The sequence below is a fragment of the Cetorhinus maximus genome, unplaced genomic scaffold (assembly GCF_964194155.1).
Source record: "Cetorhinus maximus unplaced genomic scaffold, sCetMax3.hap1.1 HAP1_SCAFFOLD_316, whole genome shotgun sequence".
Lineage (NCBI taxonomy): Eukaryota > Metazoa > Chordata > Chondrichthyes > Lamniformes > Cetorhinidae > Cetorhinus > Cetorhinus maximus.
In genome coordinates, this window is record NW_027596266.1 from 1 (window position 1) to 19,327 (window position 19,327).

Genomic DNA, 19,327 nt, shown 5'->3' on the forward strand with positions numbered 1-19,327 from the left:
TGTGCACTGGGTTAAACAAGTTCCTGGGAAAGGGCTGGAGTGGCTCCTTGCTTACAGAAAATCCTCGGATACCAATTATTACGCGCCTGGAGTCGAAGGTCGAATCATCCCATCAAGAACTTCGTCCACAACTTACATTGAGATCAAAACTCTAAGACCCGAAGACACCGCGAGGTATTACTGTGCAAAAGACCACAGCGACCTGAACAAGCCCAGAGCTCGTACAGAAACCGCAGAGGAATAATTACAGCGAATCATAGGTCAGTATTAGCTCAAAATAGGTTAAGAGATGTGATTGAACCTAGATTGAAAAGTTACATTTTCCAAAGCAATAAAGTGGCGAAGAATAAAAACAAAATGTTGACTAACTCTGTATATTAAAGAGCATAGTTACCGCTTAGAATGTGCACAACTGGCGACCAGGAGCCAAATGGAAATATTGGCAAATTATTATGTGAATGGGGATAATTTGAACCCAAAGTTCTGCTCCTGAGTAAAACTCTTCGATGAAATGTAATCAAAATATGCAAATCTTCTGCTGACTGAAAGGTTTTATTTCTTATAGGAACAATCAGTGAGTGAGAGCAGTATTTGTGCTGGTGCGTGTCACTGTGGTACTACAGTGGGTCACGGTGCTGTGTATAGCGAACTCCTCATACAAATACCCCGGAGAGGGACTTTGATCAAATCTGCGATCAGTATCACACCAGGAAAGTCAAAGAAAATAAATATGACCAACAATAAGGGTTTGAAGGAACACTGAATTACGAAAAATGTATAAAAGTCTCCGTTTTTACTAATTTTGATTGTCTTGCTAAATAGGGGCATAGATGTTAAAGGCTTATTTCGATCAGCTTTATTAACATAATGAAGAGTTCTAACTGAAATATCACAATGATGTATTGCTACAGTATTCAGAATCAGGTTTCTCAGGCCACTGTGGATTTGAATCTCTGTATTTCACATTTAACTGTCCGCCACAGTTTCTGACATGGTGCGTCTCACAGTGATACTGGGGGGCACAGCCGTTACTGTTAATGCAAAAACCTCATCGGGGCTAATTGATTGCATTTGGGTCAATGCATTTTTTCTTACAATACAACTATATTAATCAAAGCCCTGTCTGTGCCTGGAACTCTCCAACTGACAGGTTTCAAGAGGTGCTAAAGTGTTAATTATTAAATCATTGGTTGTTGATTTCAATGCATGATCATCAGTTACTCTGTGAAATACAAATAAAACAGTGTAATTTATAAAGTGTTAAAAAATATTTCACAATTTTACTTTTTTGATAAAGTCGGTCATGATTTTACTTTGCCTTTCCGTTTGTAACATTTAAATTAATATTGAATTTTTCCACTTGTGTGCAGAACTGGTTATTGTGTGACCCAGACCAGCAAATGTAACACTGTGACTATCTTGACTACTGGGGACAAGGGACCATGGTGACGGTGACTGCAGGTAAGAAACATGCCTTCATTCTGTGCTGTTGGATTTGCTTCATTGTTTCACATTTCTGTTTATTTTTATCATTAATGTGTTAACCGAAACTTTGTATTGGTGGATTCTATGTTGACAATGTTTCATTTAATTATGCTGCAAAGGGACGGAACAATTGTTCTGCTTCTCGGCAAAAAAAAAAGCTATGGGAGTTTTAAGGGCTTGTTTGAGTGATTTGCCTTTTATCTGCTGATGAGGCTTTGTGCCTGGCTTACTTTAAATACCTGAGTTTTGTTAAACAATTTTGTGTTTCTACCATGTTTAATCTCGGTGACATCTGATTTCTGCAAGTTTTCTAATCGACTGAAAGCATTGTGTTTAAAAGCGTTGGAAATAAGATTGTAGACAGGAAACCGAGTGCTATCAAAGTCAAAAATGTCATTTTAAACTACGGGTTTTACAATAAATGTTTGTCATGTTTATTTGTGTTAACTGCGCTGAAAAATATCAATATAATGTTGACGAATGTTCATCTTAAATAAGTGAAATGCTACCATAACTAAGAACAACAGAGTTAACACATTTCCTACCTGGGTCAGGTTTAAATGACATATTAAAATGCAGTAATATCGCCAGATATTCTAAAATATACCGTGAAAATCAACACAATGCATTAAAAATGATCCATGGAAATACAATTCTTCTGCCATTGTTTCATATTGCTGTTTATTTCATAAATGACTTGTTCAATGAAAGGCGATTTCGGTGCGATGTATTGAGGTTTATTTGAAATGTTGCACCTGATTCTGCTGAAAGGGCTTAGGTAATTAAGCAGTTGTTGGATTCAGTCCCTCGGTGTTGTGATTTGGTGTTAAGTGCTGAGGAGAGTATGTGCCTGGGTTACTTTGAACAGTTAAAGCTCGTGGACCTATTTGGTGATTCTACAACATATAATGTCGATCGCATCTACCGTGTGTTGGTTTTGTGCTTAAACCATTATGAAGGACAGTTATAGTTACAAAGCAGGCAGGCTTTTTAATCAATATTGATAGATATATTGATGCAGTTATATTTCAGTGCTAATTGCAGATTCAACAATTAATATTTTGCTTCCGATACTCCCATTTAATACTTGAGGTAATAATGCAATGTTAAGGTACATAAGCAGCGAATTTGAACTGTGATGGGGAGTTAAATGAATATAACTCAAACGGCTATAATGCGGCAATATTTCCCAATATAACAGCAATAAAAAATAATATTGATAGACATTTAGCAGATAATCTGTGCTATCCACAACTCTGCTGCAGAACGCAGCACAATTAATGGCAGCCGGACAAATGCAGAAGTTCCAGCAATTTCCATTGTTTTTTCTTAATATAATGCACACTGATCGCACTGCAGTGTTTAGTTCGAAGAGGGATTTTAAATTAATTGGTTCCTCCCTGGTTTACGCAGGTTGAAAGCTGCTAATTAATCATCAATATTAAATGTGTTTTGTAAATTGCAGCTAGCTAATTTAATATATCTGCCGGGTTGTTGAACCTTTGCTATGCAGCCAAACAGCGTTTCTCCTTCAATTTTGGTGTAGACCATTATCACTAAACCAATCTTAAACAGTTTGCAGCTAATGAATTGCTCAGTAATTTTATTTTAATTCAGAGAAAGTTCAGAATGCATAAGGCTGGAAATGGACAAACATTGCAATTGAAGCAGGTTGGCTTAATTATAAATGTAACTTCTGAATTGAAGAACAACAACCAATCTTGCAAAGCTGTGTGATATACGGGTTGAATTAAATGGGCGCTACCTTTAATTCTCATTAAAATCGTTGTTCTTTTTGCTCGTTGACTTTCAGTGTCTCAGGTGATGCAGAGGAATTGTTATCTCTCAGTTCTGCATTGATGGTTGTGGATCTTAATTTCAATAAGTAACATTATATATTTAAATAAAAAATGCTGAAAAAATACTCAGCAGGACTGGCAGCATCTGTCCATGGAGAAGCAGAGATCTGAAGAAGAGTCATACGGATTCGAAACGTTAACTCTGTTTTTCTCTGCACTGATGCTGCCAGACGTGCTGAGTTTTGCCAGCATTTTCCGTTTTTATATCAGATTCCCAGCATCCGCCGCATTTTATTTTCATTATCTATTTAAAACAAATTTACGTGCATTGTGTGGATTACGGGCATGGTATTTCGAAGCTTGGCTGTATTATTATCAAGGGGAGGCTCCGAAAATGGCGACAAACTGCCAGGGCTACATTAGTTATTAAAAATAAAACTGCTGTTGAAATGTGGGATGATATTTAAACTCCTAAGTCCCACTTTAGTGACTAGAGGATGATGCACTCCATTTTTATTACCGATATGAGTACCCGGATAGTGTTTAAAATTTTTTTTAGCTGCCCATTTATAAACCTATCATGTGAAATACACGTTTAGAACAGAAGAGCTTTTAGGTCGTGACAACATAGTCACAAACATGAAAAACTTACACGGGTGTAGGTATAGGAGCACATTCCTATAAATTTTTGATCATCTTAATTTATTAAAAGTAAAATAATATATTTATCCGAATGTGTATGGAATTATTTGTTTAAGAAGTGTCACCTTAATTTAATTAAGCCTATTATTAACAAGAGACAAATCAGAAGAAGAAGAAAATTATTAACTAATTTGGCATAATAGGGTATAATATCAACAATGTGAAAATAAAATCTAAGATCAGTGCAAATTCATTACAAAAAAATCTCTCAAATGTGCTGTGCTGAGTCCAGGATTAAAGTTAAAACTCATGGTTGGAGAATTATTTAAAATTATTTTCAATTAACTTGGAAAGCAACATGTTTCTTACTCAGCTGCCTTCAGCTCCATTTGATGTTGCTGTACAATTTAATTAATTTCCTTCGTGTTTTGCCTCAGCAGTTTCAATGGTTACACATAATTCTGAAATTTATGTCAGTGAATATTCGGAGTTCAGTGTAAATATCTCCCGATTTGTTAAATTATTGCTCTGTTACAATGTCCCTGTTATAGACATAAATTACCCTGAATGTAAATTATTCTGATGTTCCTGTTTTCAGCCAAACTAACTCTAAGGCTGTTGTGAAAACTGTACACAGACAGGGAGAAATTGAGGCCCGTCAAAGGGAGTTTTTCAATTTAGAATCAGCTTAATTTCAAAGAAGTGACGTGGTCATAAATTTACAAAAGTTTTAATCAATTCAAACGGACTAATGGATACTGGAGAAATCTATCTTTAATAGAATGATTTTTGCATTGTTTATGTCTGTTCTGTTTCTATGTGCGTGATCACTGTGCGAGAAGCGTGAGCCTTCTGGCTGTTTGTGAACTTTCTGGTTCATTCTCCTGTATTTCAGGGAATTAATTTCGAACCATTTATTTAAGAAGTTTGTATATCCGAGAAAGGTGCAAGTCTGTTATTAAGTTTGAGAAGGTGTCTCAGAAATAAGATCAGTATCCCAGTTTGTGGAATGCAGAAGGAATGCGAAGTGTAGAAAGATATTTTTCCTGTTCAGTGTTTGCTGTATCAGAGCCGGTGGTTTGTTGATGGTCCAGTCTAAGTGTAAGTTTTAACTAACAATGCGGAATAGAGGGCGTTTTAGAATGCATCCCACCATTACTATTCCTGAAATACAGCGTTTCACAGGACTGTGCAAAGAGAGTTTTAGTATAATTCACCTGTTCTGTATCTGACATGAGCGTGTTGGCACTGTCAATGTTCAAGGAACTTTAACCAGTATCAAACTCATTGGGCGTGAGTTCTCCGAATGAGGTATGTAAAATTAAATGCCTCAATTCCTCCAATGAAGTAGCAGATCGTTAATTCAAAGTACATTTCATTCTAAAAAAAAAGCCAAGTTTCTGATGAAGGAATGATGATTAAACATTTTCAATAACAGATAACATTTGAATCAGATTGACCTGATCTAAAGTTCAATTTCAGGACAGTTAAATGAAGTGACTGTAACGTTACGTTCTGCGATATGATAGAATCTGGAAATAAATTGTGCAGCTTAAATAGACAGTATGGTGCCTTACTCCTTGTCTAATGCAATCTACTGTGGGAATGAAAGCTGGAAAAATATGAATTTAACTTAACTCAATGCACAACCTGATTCCAACTGCCCTAAGGACATTTGATGAACTATCATAGAAGCAGTTTTACTGTTGTTCTAAGGGCTTTACTAGAGCTGTGAATTTGATGTGGAACTTCAATGTTCTTCTCTCTTGCATCTAATCAATACAGTCTTTGAACTGTGAACATTTGATTGTGCAGTGTAGATGAAACGCCTTTTTCTGAACATGTATCTATTCATGCGTCCATTTTTCCATCCATCGATGCAAAGATCAATATATTGATCGGTCTGTCTGTCTGTCTGTCTGTCTGTCTGTCTGTCTGTCTGTCTGTCTGTCTGTCTGTCTGTCTGTCTGTCTATCTATCTATCTATCTATCTATCTATCTGTCTGTCTGTCTGTCTGTCTGTCTGTCTGTCTGTCTGTCTGTCTGTCTGTCTGTCTGTCTATCTATCTGCCTACGTGCTTACCTTGTCCATCTGTCTGTCTGTCTGTCTCTATCTTCTATCACTCTCTATCTCTTTCTCTATCTCTCTCTCTATCTATCTATCCATCCATCTGTTTATCTGACTGTCTCTCTCTCTCTTTCTCTATCTCTATCGATCGATAGATCTATCTATCTATCTATCTGTTTGTCTATTTATCTATCGACCGATCTCTTTAACTCTCTATTTATCTATCTTTCTATGTATCTATCTATCTGTTTATCTAACCAAGATAGCTGATAATAATGGATTATTTGTAAACACATTGAGCATTGGCAACTTTGTAGAGTTAATTCAGAATTGTGATTGGCGGAAAGCCAACCGTCCATGCTATCAAATAGTCTCATTGAACAACTCATGGTCATGCTTTATAAAAGTGCTAAAAGTTTGTCTGTAAGTAATGAAGCTAGTCGGTCCACCGTTCGGAGTTACAGAATCTTTAAAGCAAATGCTGCCAAGCATCATCCAAGTTTATCCCCTGAAAACAGCAACATGTTGAACATGAAACTAGAATAGGTTAGTGTAAAAACCCCACTGTCCCACTGATGTCCTTCATGGAAGATAGTCGGCAATCCTGGCCCAGAGATAGCTAAATGTTGCTGCATTAAAATAGTCATTTGCTGCTGATAAGAGGTTGATAGTAAAATACTTTAAGCGAGAGCTCAGTGGAAATAATGTGGAAGGATCTAAAGTGAAAGTTTTTGAGGAATGATTGATGTTTTCTCAACAGAGGAACAAGGGCTGGAGGAAGCCCAGGTTACAATATGCCTTATTTATTTCTCTATTATGTGGCCTCATGGGCAGTATTTCCCTTTTCCGACTTGTGCCTCATCCTATGTACAAGACTGGCCATCATGGGGGCGTGTCCCATCGGGCATATCAACTCCTAAATGCAGTTTATGATCAGAGTATTTTGGAAATTAATTATACCAATATTAAACTTCGAACAAGTTGCCTATTTCATAAGCACGAAACATATGTTTAACTTGTTCAATTGACTCTTCATTCCCAGCGACACCGTCTGACCCCACCCTCTACGCTCTGCTCTCCTCCTGTGAACAAGCAAACACTGCCGGCTCCGTGACCTACGGCTGTTTGGCTGCGGACTACTCCCCCGAAATCACGAGCGTTTCCTGGAAGAAAGACCAAGAGACGATCAAAGCTGGATTGAAGACTTTCCCATCAGTGCTGAACAAGAAGGGGACTCACACCCTGAGCAGCCAGTTAACCATCACCGAATCAGAGGTTGGAAGTAGCAAAATCTACTGCGAGGTTCGACGGAGCGACTCGGTCTGGCTGAAGGAAATGCCAGGTTCGTGTTGTGGGATGCAAAGGGCGGCAGTGCCGGGGCTGGGTGAAGGGTGAATGTGGTCAGCAAATGAGTTATGTTTAAATTCTGCATCACATGGGTTAGAATGGAGTGAGAGTATTGTGTATAGTTCAGGTGCCCATATCACACTTAGTGTATTGTGGATACCACATCACACTTAGTGGATTGTGTAGAGTTCTGGCCTCCACATCACACTTAGTGTGACATGGACAGCTCTGGTCTCCGCATCACAGTTATTGTACTGTGGACAGTTTTGTTCTCCACATCACAATGTAGTGTACTGTGTATAATTAAGGTCTCCACATCACAATAGGTGTACTGTGTGCAGTTATCCCCTCCATATCACACCGAGTATACTGTATGTAGTTCTGGTTTCCACGTAAGGAGAATGCTACAGGGACGTTGCACTAGCAGCTAAACTACTTACAAGGACAATGCCAGAGCTGATAGATTACACCTGTCAAGTAACAGCGAATAGGCTGGTGGTCTATTCTCGACAAAATAAAAATCTGTGGTGTGACCGAATAAAGGTCCCCATACTACTGAAATAATTTGATAGTTTAGACAAGAATTAGAGCTCATGTTTACAACAGAATGCTAAAAAAAAACAATTGGCAAATCTGAATCTTCTGTACACCAAGGATGAGCAGACTGTGGGACTCCTTGTAGGTGAGACGTTACTGAGACCCTGTTCAGGGGAATCTTAATAGATACATGAGGGAGATTGTAAAGGAGGTGGTTTTTACACTGCAAGATGAAGTAGAGCGAGAGGAAGTTCTTGTGGATCCTAAACTCCAGCATTGAACTATGGGGCCGGCTGGCCTGGTTCTGTCCTGAGGATTTTATGTAAATAGTTTTACAGTTTTTAATTGTTTGGTTTGAAGCAAAATTAATTCCAAATAATATGAATTTTCTTGCAGATATTGTGGTGCATCATCCAACTGTTCTCCTCACCGTGAGCCCCAGTGACGAAATCACAAGCAGCAGATTTGCAACCATCGTCTGTTCAATCGTTGATTTCAGTCCAAATTCAATCAACGTGAAGTGGCTGAAGAATGGACAGGCCATGATCTCGGGCTTCGTCACCTCTCCCGGCTTTGAAGTGAACGGGAATTTCTCGGCGACCAGTCGGCTGACAGTCCCCGCTGGTGACTGGTTCAGTCACACGCTCTATACCTGCCTGGTCACTCATAAAGGGGTCACTCAAAGCCGAAACATCACCAAACCTGATGGTAAGAGACACAACCCAAGAAATTTCAAGGCCATTCTTGGTGCCAATCTCTGTCCAAGCCAAGAATTATTTTTGAATGATTAAAATTCAGAGAATGTCTCCCATTTGCCAATTTGCCCGCTTGCGTTTCCTTCCAAAGGAAACAAAAACACACTGAAGTAATCCTATCATTTACACAGCGTCTTTATCAGCATCAGATTGTCCTAAAACACTTAACAGCCAATGAATGACCGTGAAAATGTGCTCATTGTCGTAAAGTAGAATATTCAGCAGCGATTTGCTGTACAACAGTTTCCTATAAACTGGGACATGATGCTGACTGGATTTATTTATTTATTAATTGATTTCATTCTGTATGTTGAGGGACACATGTTGTCCAGCAAACAGACACACTTTAGCTAAGCATTTAGATTTTTTTTTTCCAGATTTCCAGCAATATTTGGATTTTAGAACTAAATAACATTTTTGGTTTTGCTGCTGGGGATGGTTCAAAGTAACTCAGGAGGGGCGTAGGAACAAGGAGTGAATGTCAGAGAGTAATACCAGGGTGCATGGAATTCTGGGAGAGGCAGCTAACACTAAAAGAGGGTATAGTCAGTTAATAGATGGAGTCAGGAGAAGGGAGCATGCAATGAAGCCTAAATCAGTGTTGCACTGCATGTATGTGAATGCACGGAGTATAGTTAATAAAATTTGGGAGTTACTGTCGTAGATTGTCTTGTGGGATTATGATGTTAGGGCGATAACGGAGATAACGGTAAGCTTAAGGAAGGGCAAAATTGGGTGTTAAATATTCCTGGTTACAAGATGTTCAGAAAAGACAGGAGAGGGCATAGAAACGGGGTGGGGTGGTCGTGGCGTTTTTGGTTAAGGAGAATATTGCAATACTGGAGAAAAAAATGTGTCAGGCGATTCAAGGACAGTGCCAGTTTGGCTGGAGCAAAGGAATAAGAAGGGTGCAATTACATTGCTGGGTGTAATGTATAGACCGCAATAGCCAGTGGGAAGATGGAGAGGAGCATGGAAATAACAGAGAAGTGCAAACATCATCGAGTAGTTATAATGGAGGGGGGAGGGGTTCATTACCCGAATATATACTGGGATAGTGGTACCATAAGGGGCAGTGAGGGAGCAGCATTCCTAGATTATACTCTGGAGAATTTCCTACAGCTGTGTGTGTCCAGTGCAAGAAGAAAGGAGGCACTGCCTGACATCGTTCTTGGGAATGAGGTGGGCCAAGTAAATAAACTGACAGGAGGGGGGCATTTAGGGGACAGTGATCATTGTATCATAAGGTTTAGGATGACGGTGGAAAATCACATTGATCAATCCAGGGTAAGAATAGTCAACTTGCAGAGAGCGGACTTCAATGGGGCAAGAATGGGGCTGGGCCTGATAGACTGGAACCAAAGGTTGGTGGGAAAAACAGTAGCTGAACAATGGGCTAACTTCAAAGAGGAGATGGTTTCGGCACAGTAAAAGTATGTTCCCTCAAAAGGGAAGGTCTGGAGAAGCCAATCCAGAGCTCCCTGGATGTCAATAGGGATAGAAATTAAATTAAGGAAGAAAAGAATTGCTTACAGCAGGTGTCGGGAAGCAAATACATTTGAGAACCAAACTGAATACAGAAGGTTCAGAAGGGATGTGTAAAAGCAAATACGAGAAGCAAAGAGAGATTATGAAAAAAGACTGACAGCTAACGTAAAAGGAAATCCCAAAGTATTCTATAAGCATATGAATGGTAAAAGGGTTGTAAAAGGAGGAATAGGCCGATTAGGGATCAAAAAGGAGATTTAAACATAGAGGCAAGAGGCATGGCTGAGGTGTTAAATGAATACTTTGCAGCTGTCTTTACCTACGAGGTAGATGCTGCCCAGGCCGTGGTGACAGAGGAGGAAACTCAGTCACTAGAAGGGTTTAAAATTGATAAGGAGGAGGCATTGCATCAGCTGTCGGCACTTAAAGTTGATAAGGCACCGGGACCGGGTGAGATGCGTCCAATAGAACTGAGGGAAGTGAGAGTGGAAATTGCAGAGACCCTGACAATAATTTTTCAGCGTTCCCTGCATTTGGGGGAGGTGCTGGAGGACTGGAGAATTGCAAATATTGTTCAACAAAGTTTATAAAAGTCTGCCCTGCAATTACAGACGAGTCAGTTTAACATCGGTGGTGTGGGAACTTCTGGAAACAATTATTCCGGATGGAATTAATATCATATGGGATAATGTAGATTGATTAGGAAAAGTCATCATGGATTTATGAAAGGGAAATCCTGTACAACTAACTTGCTGGAGTTTTTTCAAGAGGTAACAGAGATGGTTAATGAGGGCAAGGCAGTTGATGTGGTCTATATGGACTTCCAAAAGGCATTCGATACAACACACAACAGACCTGTGAGGAAAGTAATAGATCATGGAATTAAAGGGACAATAGCTAAGTGGATAAATATTTATATATATAAATGATGTAGATCTTGGTTTGCAGGGGACAGTTTAAAGGTTTGTGGACGACGCAAAACTTGGGAGAATTTGGGGAAATGTGATGTCACACTGACAAAGCAGGCAGTCCCGGGCCTTAACAGTTGATGTTGAAGTTGGTACCTCTCACAGTACAGTACTCGATCAGTACTACATTTCTGGTATCAGAAGCTACACTTGTGTTCAAACATCTGGAGTGGGGATTGAACCCATGTTCTTTCTGAATCCGAATCTCCCGGTGTCCAGGATTCCATCAACTCACAAAACACGGTGACATTTTGTTCAAAAGTTGGACAGTGAGTGAGGAGTCATTGGTTTTAGTTTTATCCGAAAATGATTGTTCATATTGTGAGTAGGATTGGTGTCTGCAGGCCTTTACTGGTAATTGCCCACGACTTCAATTCCGACAAAGATGTGCACTTTATTTCTGCTGCTGTTTTCAGATTGAGCAGCTCTGATATCAGTTTGCATCGTCTCGGCTGCATTCCTTTGAGTACAAGAGTCTAATGAGTGATCGAATTCCGGTGTTTCGGTTAATTAATGAAATTGGAAAAGGGGAGAAAGAGTTTAGTCCTCCAAATTAGAGATAGAAAAATTCTGAGGAAGGCGATTTTGGCAACATTTTCCTCACACTGTGAAATATTATCACTTTCATTTACCCCAAGAATTTCTGAGGCTGGGAATCAATTGACATTTCAAAAAAAGAGATTAACATTTTTTTTTTAAATGTTATCGCACGTGACAGAACGGGGAGGATAAATGGGTTAAGGCGCACGTTATTCTTACAGAGAGACATAGAGAGCTGTATGGTCTCCTCCTGTGCTGTGAGCATTCTATCATTCACTGATTCCTTCATTTCGGGACGAGTGATAATCTGTCTTTCAAACGATTGTACCTGAATTTATTCGCATTGTTGGACCGGCATTTGGTTTATCCAGTCCCAGTGGTTCTGGCTGGAAATTCCCATGGAATGTTATGGAGTCTCCCGGAATTATTGCAAGTCACTGACCTTCAAATAATGAAGGCGTTAACACGGCAGCGGCAGGTCAAATAAATATTCCCGTCGTGAGAGTGAAAGCTGAAAACTGGGTTTCTGATTCTGAAGATGATGTTTTGGTTGACATTCATTTCTGCTTCACAGTTTCCGACTGCACCGATCCCGTAATTACTCTACAGCCACCGCCAATAGAACAGGTCTTACTGGAGGCGACAGTGACCTTAACCTGCATCGTGAGTAACGCCCCTTATGGAGTCCTCGTGTCCTGGACACAAGAGCAGAAGCCTTTGAAATCAGAGATTGCTGTCCAGCCGGGAAAGGATCCTAATAGCGTGGTCAGCAACCTGAACATCTCAACACAAGCCTGGCTGAGTGGGGCTGAGTTCTACTGCGTGGTGAGCCATCAGGATCTGCCGACTCCTTTAAGAAATTCCATCCACAAGGAAGAACGTAAGTGGTGAGAATGAATCAATAAGTGAGCCAGTGTGCAAATTCCCAGTGTAAGTTTAAGAACCAATAATTAGTGTACAGTGCATTAATGAGCTAGTCTGATTGGTAATTCCACTAACTAAAATCCCTAGGCCTGTACATGAAGCATTCCAGCAGTAAATTCATAAGTAGGTGAATGAACAAGAAACTGTACTGCAGGGTTTGATGATATAAGGTGGGAGGAGCTTGGTGTACAGTTTAGACACCAGCACAGAACCGTTCCGCCGAATGGCCTGTTACTGATGAAACTTTCCAATCCAATCCCGCATATTCTCAGTGTAAATGATTGCATCCACATCTGCTCCGAGCTAGAAAGCCGGTCAGACCCTAAAGTGGAAAATGGAGATCTTGAAAAGTCAAAACAAAACACATTTCTCTCACAATCTAACCACCGGTGTCATTTTCTCTGGAATTCTCCAGTTTTTTTTTTGACATTTATTGTAAATTTTTTGCAGCTAAATATCCGCGGGAACCATCCGTCTCTGTCCTCCTGCCCCCGGCTGAAGATGTCTCCGCTCAGAGATTCATCTCCCTCAGCTGCTTAGTGAGAGGTTTCTCCCCCCGAGAGATCTTCGTCAAGTGGACCGTCAATGACAAGCCGGTGAATCCGGGGAACTACAAGAACACCGAGGTGATGGCGGAGAACGGCAATAACTCCTTCTTCATGTACAGCCTGTTATCCATTGCAGCGGAGGAGTGGGCCAGCGGCGCTTCTTACTCCTGTGTGGTGGGACATGAAGCGATTCCCTTGAAGATCATCAACAGAACGGTTGATAAATCCAGCGGTAAACCGAGTTTTGTGAACATTTCCCTTGCACTGATGGACACCGTTAATTCATGTCAATGAGAATCTATCGCTTACATTTCGTACTTTAGTAGAAATAATAAAGTATTTTCCTCCAATTGTGAATTAAATACACAGCTACTTAATTAATTGTGTTTTCTAGTTTTGCTAATGTTAGGCCTGTTTAGTTGATGTCGGGAATTTACAGGTCTCAGACCCGAGTCTTGTACAATCAGTGCACCCAGCTCAGATACACCCTGGGTTAGAGACAGAATAATTCTCATCCATTACAGAATTCTGCAAAGTTACTTCACCAACTTGCCCCTCGCTGAGGTGAATTCTGACAATGTCCCATTTCCCACCAGCACACACAGCAGCAGCATTTAGATCCCGTTGTTCCTGTTTAATGTCCATCCATTCAAAGTTCTACCAGCTGGAAGTTGCCGCATCGCACCCACTGGGAACTGAAGTGAGGGTCACACGGGAACGCTAAATGTTACTCCACTTAACCAACATAGAAAGGGGGGAGGGCATTAGTTAACGCAATGTACCAGCACCTCCCCAACAGAGACAACCGGAGGGGAAATTGTTTAGCCAACGAGAGGGAGTGAAGAGGGGAACATTAACTCACTAAACTCCCAGAGCAGAGGGCTTAGAAGTGAACAGCTGTCTATGATATGGGTTCAGGTACAAGGCGGCTTCTAGATTCCTGCGCTCATATTGTAATCTTCAATCATGGAAAACATAGTGCAACATGATATCTTTGAAACGCTTTTCAATCTCCTGTTCTTGTGAATCATAAGATGCCAATGATTTCTCATAATCCAAAACTGAACTGCTGATTCAATCCTTCCCATTTTTCCAGTTATGTTCCTAATGTTTCTGGGTACTTCTGTTTAATTCTTGCATTCTATCGCTTGATGTCTCATTGAACCCCACAGAAAACACATTCATTCACAGAAAAGAGAATAGTGTTCTCCATCGATCATACCTTCACGGTCAGGCCACGTTTTTCATGTTCAGAGATATGTGGAAAAATAATAAAAAAAGCACAACACTGACACAAGCTCATAAACACACACGCACACAAACACAACCACACACGGACTCACAAACAAACACACACACGCACACACACGCACACACACACACAACAAAGGCACACATGCATTCTGACTCAAGATCTCTCTCTCTCCCAGACAAACACATACAGAGGCACACAGGCACAAACACACGCACACACAAACACTGACAGGAAAAAAATGCACACAAACACTAGTACATAAAAATACACTCACACATACAGGCTCACACACACACACACAAATACACACACACAGACAAAGACAGACTCACACACACCCTGACACATGATCACACACACACACACACACAACAAAGGCACACACGCATTCAAACACAAGATTTATCTCTCTCTCTCTCTCTCTCTCACAGACAAGCACACACACAGGCACAAACACGTGCACACACAAACACTGACAGAAAAAATGCACACACACTGGTACGTAAAAATACACACACACACACACTCGCAAACACAAACACACGCGCACACACACACACACACACACACGCAGACTCTCTCACACACGCGCACACACAATCTCTCAAAGACACACTCACACACACCCCGGCAGAAGGTCACACACACACACAACAAAGACACTCATGCATTCTGAAACAAGATGTCTCTCTCCATCTCAGAGACAAACACACACAGAGAGACACAGAGACAAACACACGCACATGCAGACACTGACAGAAATAATGCACACACTGGTACATAAAGGTACACACACACACAAACAAACACAGACACACGCAGCCACATGCTGACGCAAGCTTATAAGCACACACAAACGCAAAGAAGCACACACACAATCTGACTCAAGTTCTCTCTCACGCACACACAAATATGCACACATACAGACACAAGCACAAACAAGCGCATACGCGGACACAAACAAAATTGCATACACACACGTACACAAAGGTAGGCACACACACACGCACACACACACACACACAAACGCACACCCGCTAGATCATGCACACATGCCTGAACACATAAACACAGACTGACATACACACAGACAGACAAAAGCAAACAGACAGGCACAGAGGCGCACACACGCACACACACAAACATACATAAACAAACACACACATACACACACACACACACACACAAACATACATAAACAAGCACACACATCCACACACAAACGCAAACACACACAAACATACATAAACAAGCACACACACACACACCACTAGATCATGCACACATGCCCGAACACATAAACACAGACTGACATACACACAGACAGACAAAAGCACACAGACAGACAGAGAGGCACACACACACACACAAACATACATAAACAAGCACACACATTCACATACACACACACACACACACAGACATTGACACAGATATGCGTACACACACGCACTTACAGACACTCAAACACATGCATAAACGAGCACACATACAGGCACACACAGGCATCCACATGCAGGCAGACAGACACACACACAAACACACATATATACATAGAGACAAAGACACACTCGCACACACACAAGCACACACAATCACACAAGCATATACACACACCCACGCACAAGCACACACACCTGCGCACAAGCGCACACACACACACACACACACACACACACACATACATATACAAAAAAGTCACACAATCAAAAGACACGTGTAAACACACACCTCCACACGCTGATAAATATACACCCACAAACACACACACAGGCAGAAGATCACACACACACACACAAACATACACAGGCACACAGAAACACACACACACACAGACGCACACACGCATATACTTACACACATTTCCACACACACACAGGTTCATACACACACAAGGAAAAAGAGACACACATACACAAACACACACACGCATACACACACACACACACACACACAGACAGACACACACACACATACACATACGTACACAAGCACCAGCATACATACACACAGATGCTTATGCACAGAGCCACACACACAAGCACACACAAATGCACATGCAAACACTGACCCACACACTAATAAACATACACAGGCAAACACACAGGCATACACACCAACAAACCCACACACACACTCACAAGAGCACATATATACACAGAAAACATGCAGTCATGCACACTCACAGTAAAACACCACAAACATGCACATATGCAAACACATACTCACAAATATACACACACACTCAGCAAACAGTCAAACACACATACATACACAGGTGCACACACAAACACCACACACACACACATGCACACAGACACGCACACACACACACACACACACGCAAACACCTAAAAACGCAGATACTCTCTCACACACATGCCCTCACAGTCACACACTTACAAACATGTGTACGCACACAAACACATATGCATATATACACACACAACAGACACAAATACAGATGTACACAACCCCGTTTGCAGACTCATACAGGACATGTAAACATACACATGAACATGTTCATTACTATGCTTCAATGAACACAACAATATAGATCTAAAGACACACTATCACACACAATAATACACTTACATAGGCATTTCTACAAACACATTAAAACATTGACACACGGGCACACAGACACACAGATGATCAGACCTAACATTTTCAGAAGCACAGAACAAGAAACAACTGAATATATTCACGCACTCATAAAAAAAAACATAAACACACGCTTTAGTACACATGGACACGTAAACATACATAAACACATCGTTATAAATATCCATCAACGCATACATAAACGCACACCTTAACATACTCACACGCTCATGGGGTCACCATTATTAACATAGCCAACATAGAATATAAAAAGGCACAATATCAGATATATTAACAGGCATGGAAATAAACAAACTCTTTAACACAGACATTAATAAGTGAACATAAAGATTAACGCATAAAGTCACATTAACACACTGATACACACACATTTACAAATGAACAAACATACACACACAGGAGCGCCACACATAAATAAGCATATCAACACTCATGCCACATGAACACACACATCAACCCTCATATTACATGGCACATAAACACAGTTAAAGGCAGAGCAAGAGATACTCCTGCACACATATGCAAATATTAAAAAACAAAGGCAAATGCCAAGCTACAGACGAAAGAATAATACAAATATATTTTGTTAACGGACACATCTTCCAAAAATTTCTGGGAGCACATAAAGACCCAGGAAACACACTGAAGCAATGTTCTTAATTGTAAATTGATTTAAGTTAATTATATGCCAAACATTCCCATCACAAATAAACAACTAAGATGAAAATTCACAAAAGATATCTTACAGAGTTCAGAGTCTCGGAATTAGTAGCTATCAGTACCTATCATTAAAATAATTGTTATCAATTGGTAAACCTCCTGCAATTTCCATCATAATATAAGCAAAAGATAGGTCAGTACGAAATTTGTTCCAAAATAAACTGGTGTCGAAGGGGAAAAGAACACGTTTTCCAATAGGGAAAGGATGAGGAATGTAAAGTGAGAACAGCTGTGGAGTTAGTAACAGACAGAGATTGCTGAGAGTCACTAATTCATTAATAGATATGTATTGAAAATTGAATTAGAGAACAAACCAATTGCTTGAGGAAGATACAATACAATTAATATATATATAAAAAAACAGCAAGACACCCTCGATTAATAAGAATGTAATTAAAATTTCTCGGTTCTATCCCTGCAGATTCCACAGACCGTATGTGGATTGAAGAAAATGAGGACGATAACGGGAACATCTGGACAACCGCTTCCACATTCATTGTCTTGTTCTTCCTGAGCATTTTCTATAGCACTGCCGTCACTCTGGTGAAGGTGAGAAGATTCAATCCACTAACACTACAATCTGACAGAAGCGGTTTGAAAACTTTCTAAATGTTTCAACAATTAAAAACTATAACATAAATGCACCAGATCATAAACATCTGCTTCATTATTTTCTCCCTCTTTTACAGATCAAGTGATCGGTTGAATTTCGGACCCAGTAGCTTTTCCTCAGCTGTTCATTAAGATCTCTGTATTCCAATTTAAAATATGTTCTCTTGGTGATCCCGAATCTGTAACCGAACCTGTAACAGTATTTCCGTTTCCCTGTATGAAATGTGCGAGATGATAATGGTTGTAATGTAATTGTAGCATCTAATTTCCCTGGAGTTAGGATTTCAATTGTAATTAAGTAACTTTTCTCATTCCTTATTCACTATTGTTCCCTTCCCTTTCCGTTAAGCCGCTGTTTTCTCTTTCTGATCTATGTTCCAGTGGTACATACAGTTTACCAACTTAGAGCGCATGTGTTCTGTTCTCAATGTGACCTCAGGCGTTATACTCACTTCTGTTAACTTTAAAATAAACTTTCCTGTAAAATATCCTCTGACATTGCGAATAAATCTGGAATGAAAAGTGAACTAACTGTGACTTTGCTGAATTCCTTTCTCCAAGACCCATCGACACTGTTCCATTTTCCCTATTACACGTTTCTCCCAGCTTTACTGGTCCTGTCTGGGATCTATTTGCCCACAAGTCTCCACTAGGCCGCCCATCGGTGTATCGAGGCCTTTACCTCTGCCTGTTTCTGGCAATTGCCAGAGGTAGAATGATTGAACTGGGAGGGTCACCTCAGTGATTTCACTCATACTCTGGGTGGCCACAGTCATATGTCAGGCAATTCTAAAGAGCAGGAATCGGCTTCATCAGAGGCTGATACACGACAGGATATTTAAGCAGAAAACTTCCTTAACAGTGCCCCATTCAACACTCCCACGGTTGGTGCAGCCAGGGTCATAAACAGGGTAAAGATCCCTCTGCATTATCCGATTAAACACTTTGAAGGCGGGGATCCACGGGCTAAATAAATAACACAGGCAGAACAGGGAGCACAAACCAAGGAGAGTC

The 19,327-nt window shown here is 40.4% G+C and overlaps 1 gene segment (V, D, J or C); it reads left to right on the forward strand.

Annotated features, from left to right (window-relative positions):
* Positions 1-90: 90 nt before the first annotated feature.
* Positions 91-13,478, forward strand: LOC144673227 (Ig heavy chain C region-like). The segment is given in 6 exon segments: positions 91-260; positions 1,371-1,461; positions 7,037-7,336; positions 8,275-8,586; positions 12,204-12,509; positions 13,004-13,478. Coding segments are annotated over 5 exon segments (1,329 nt in total).
* Positions 13,479-19,327: the final 5,849 nt, after the last annotated feature.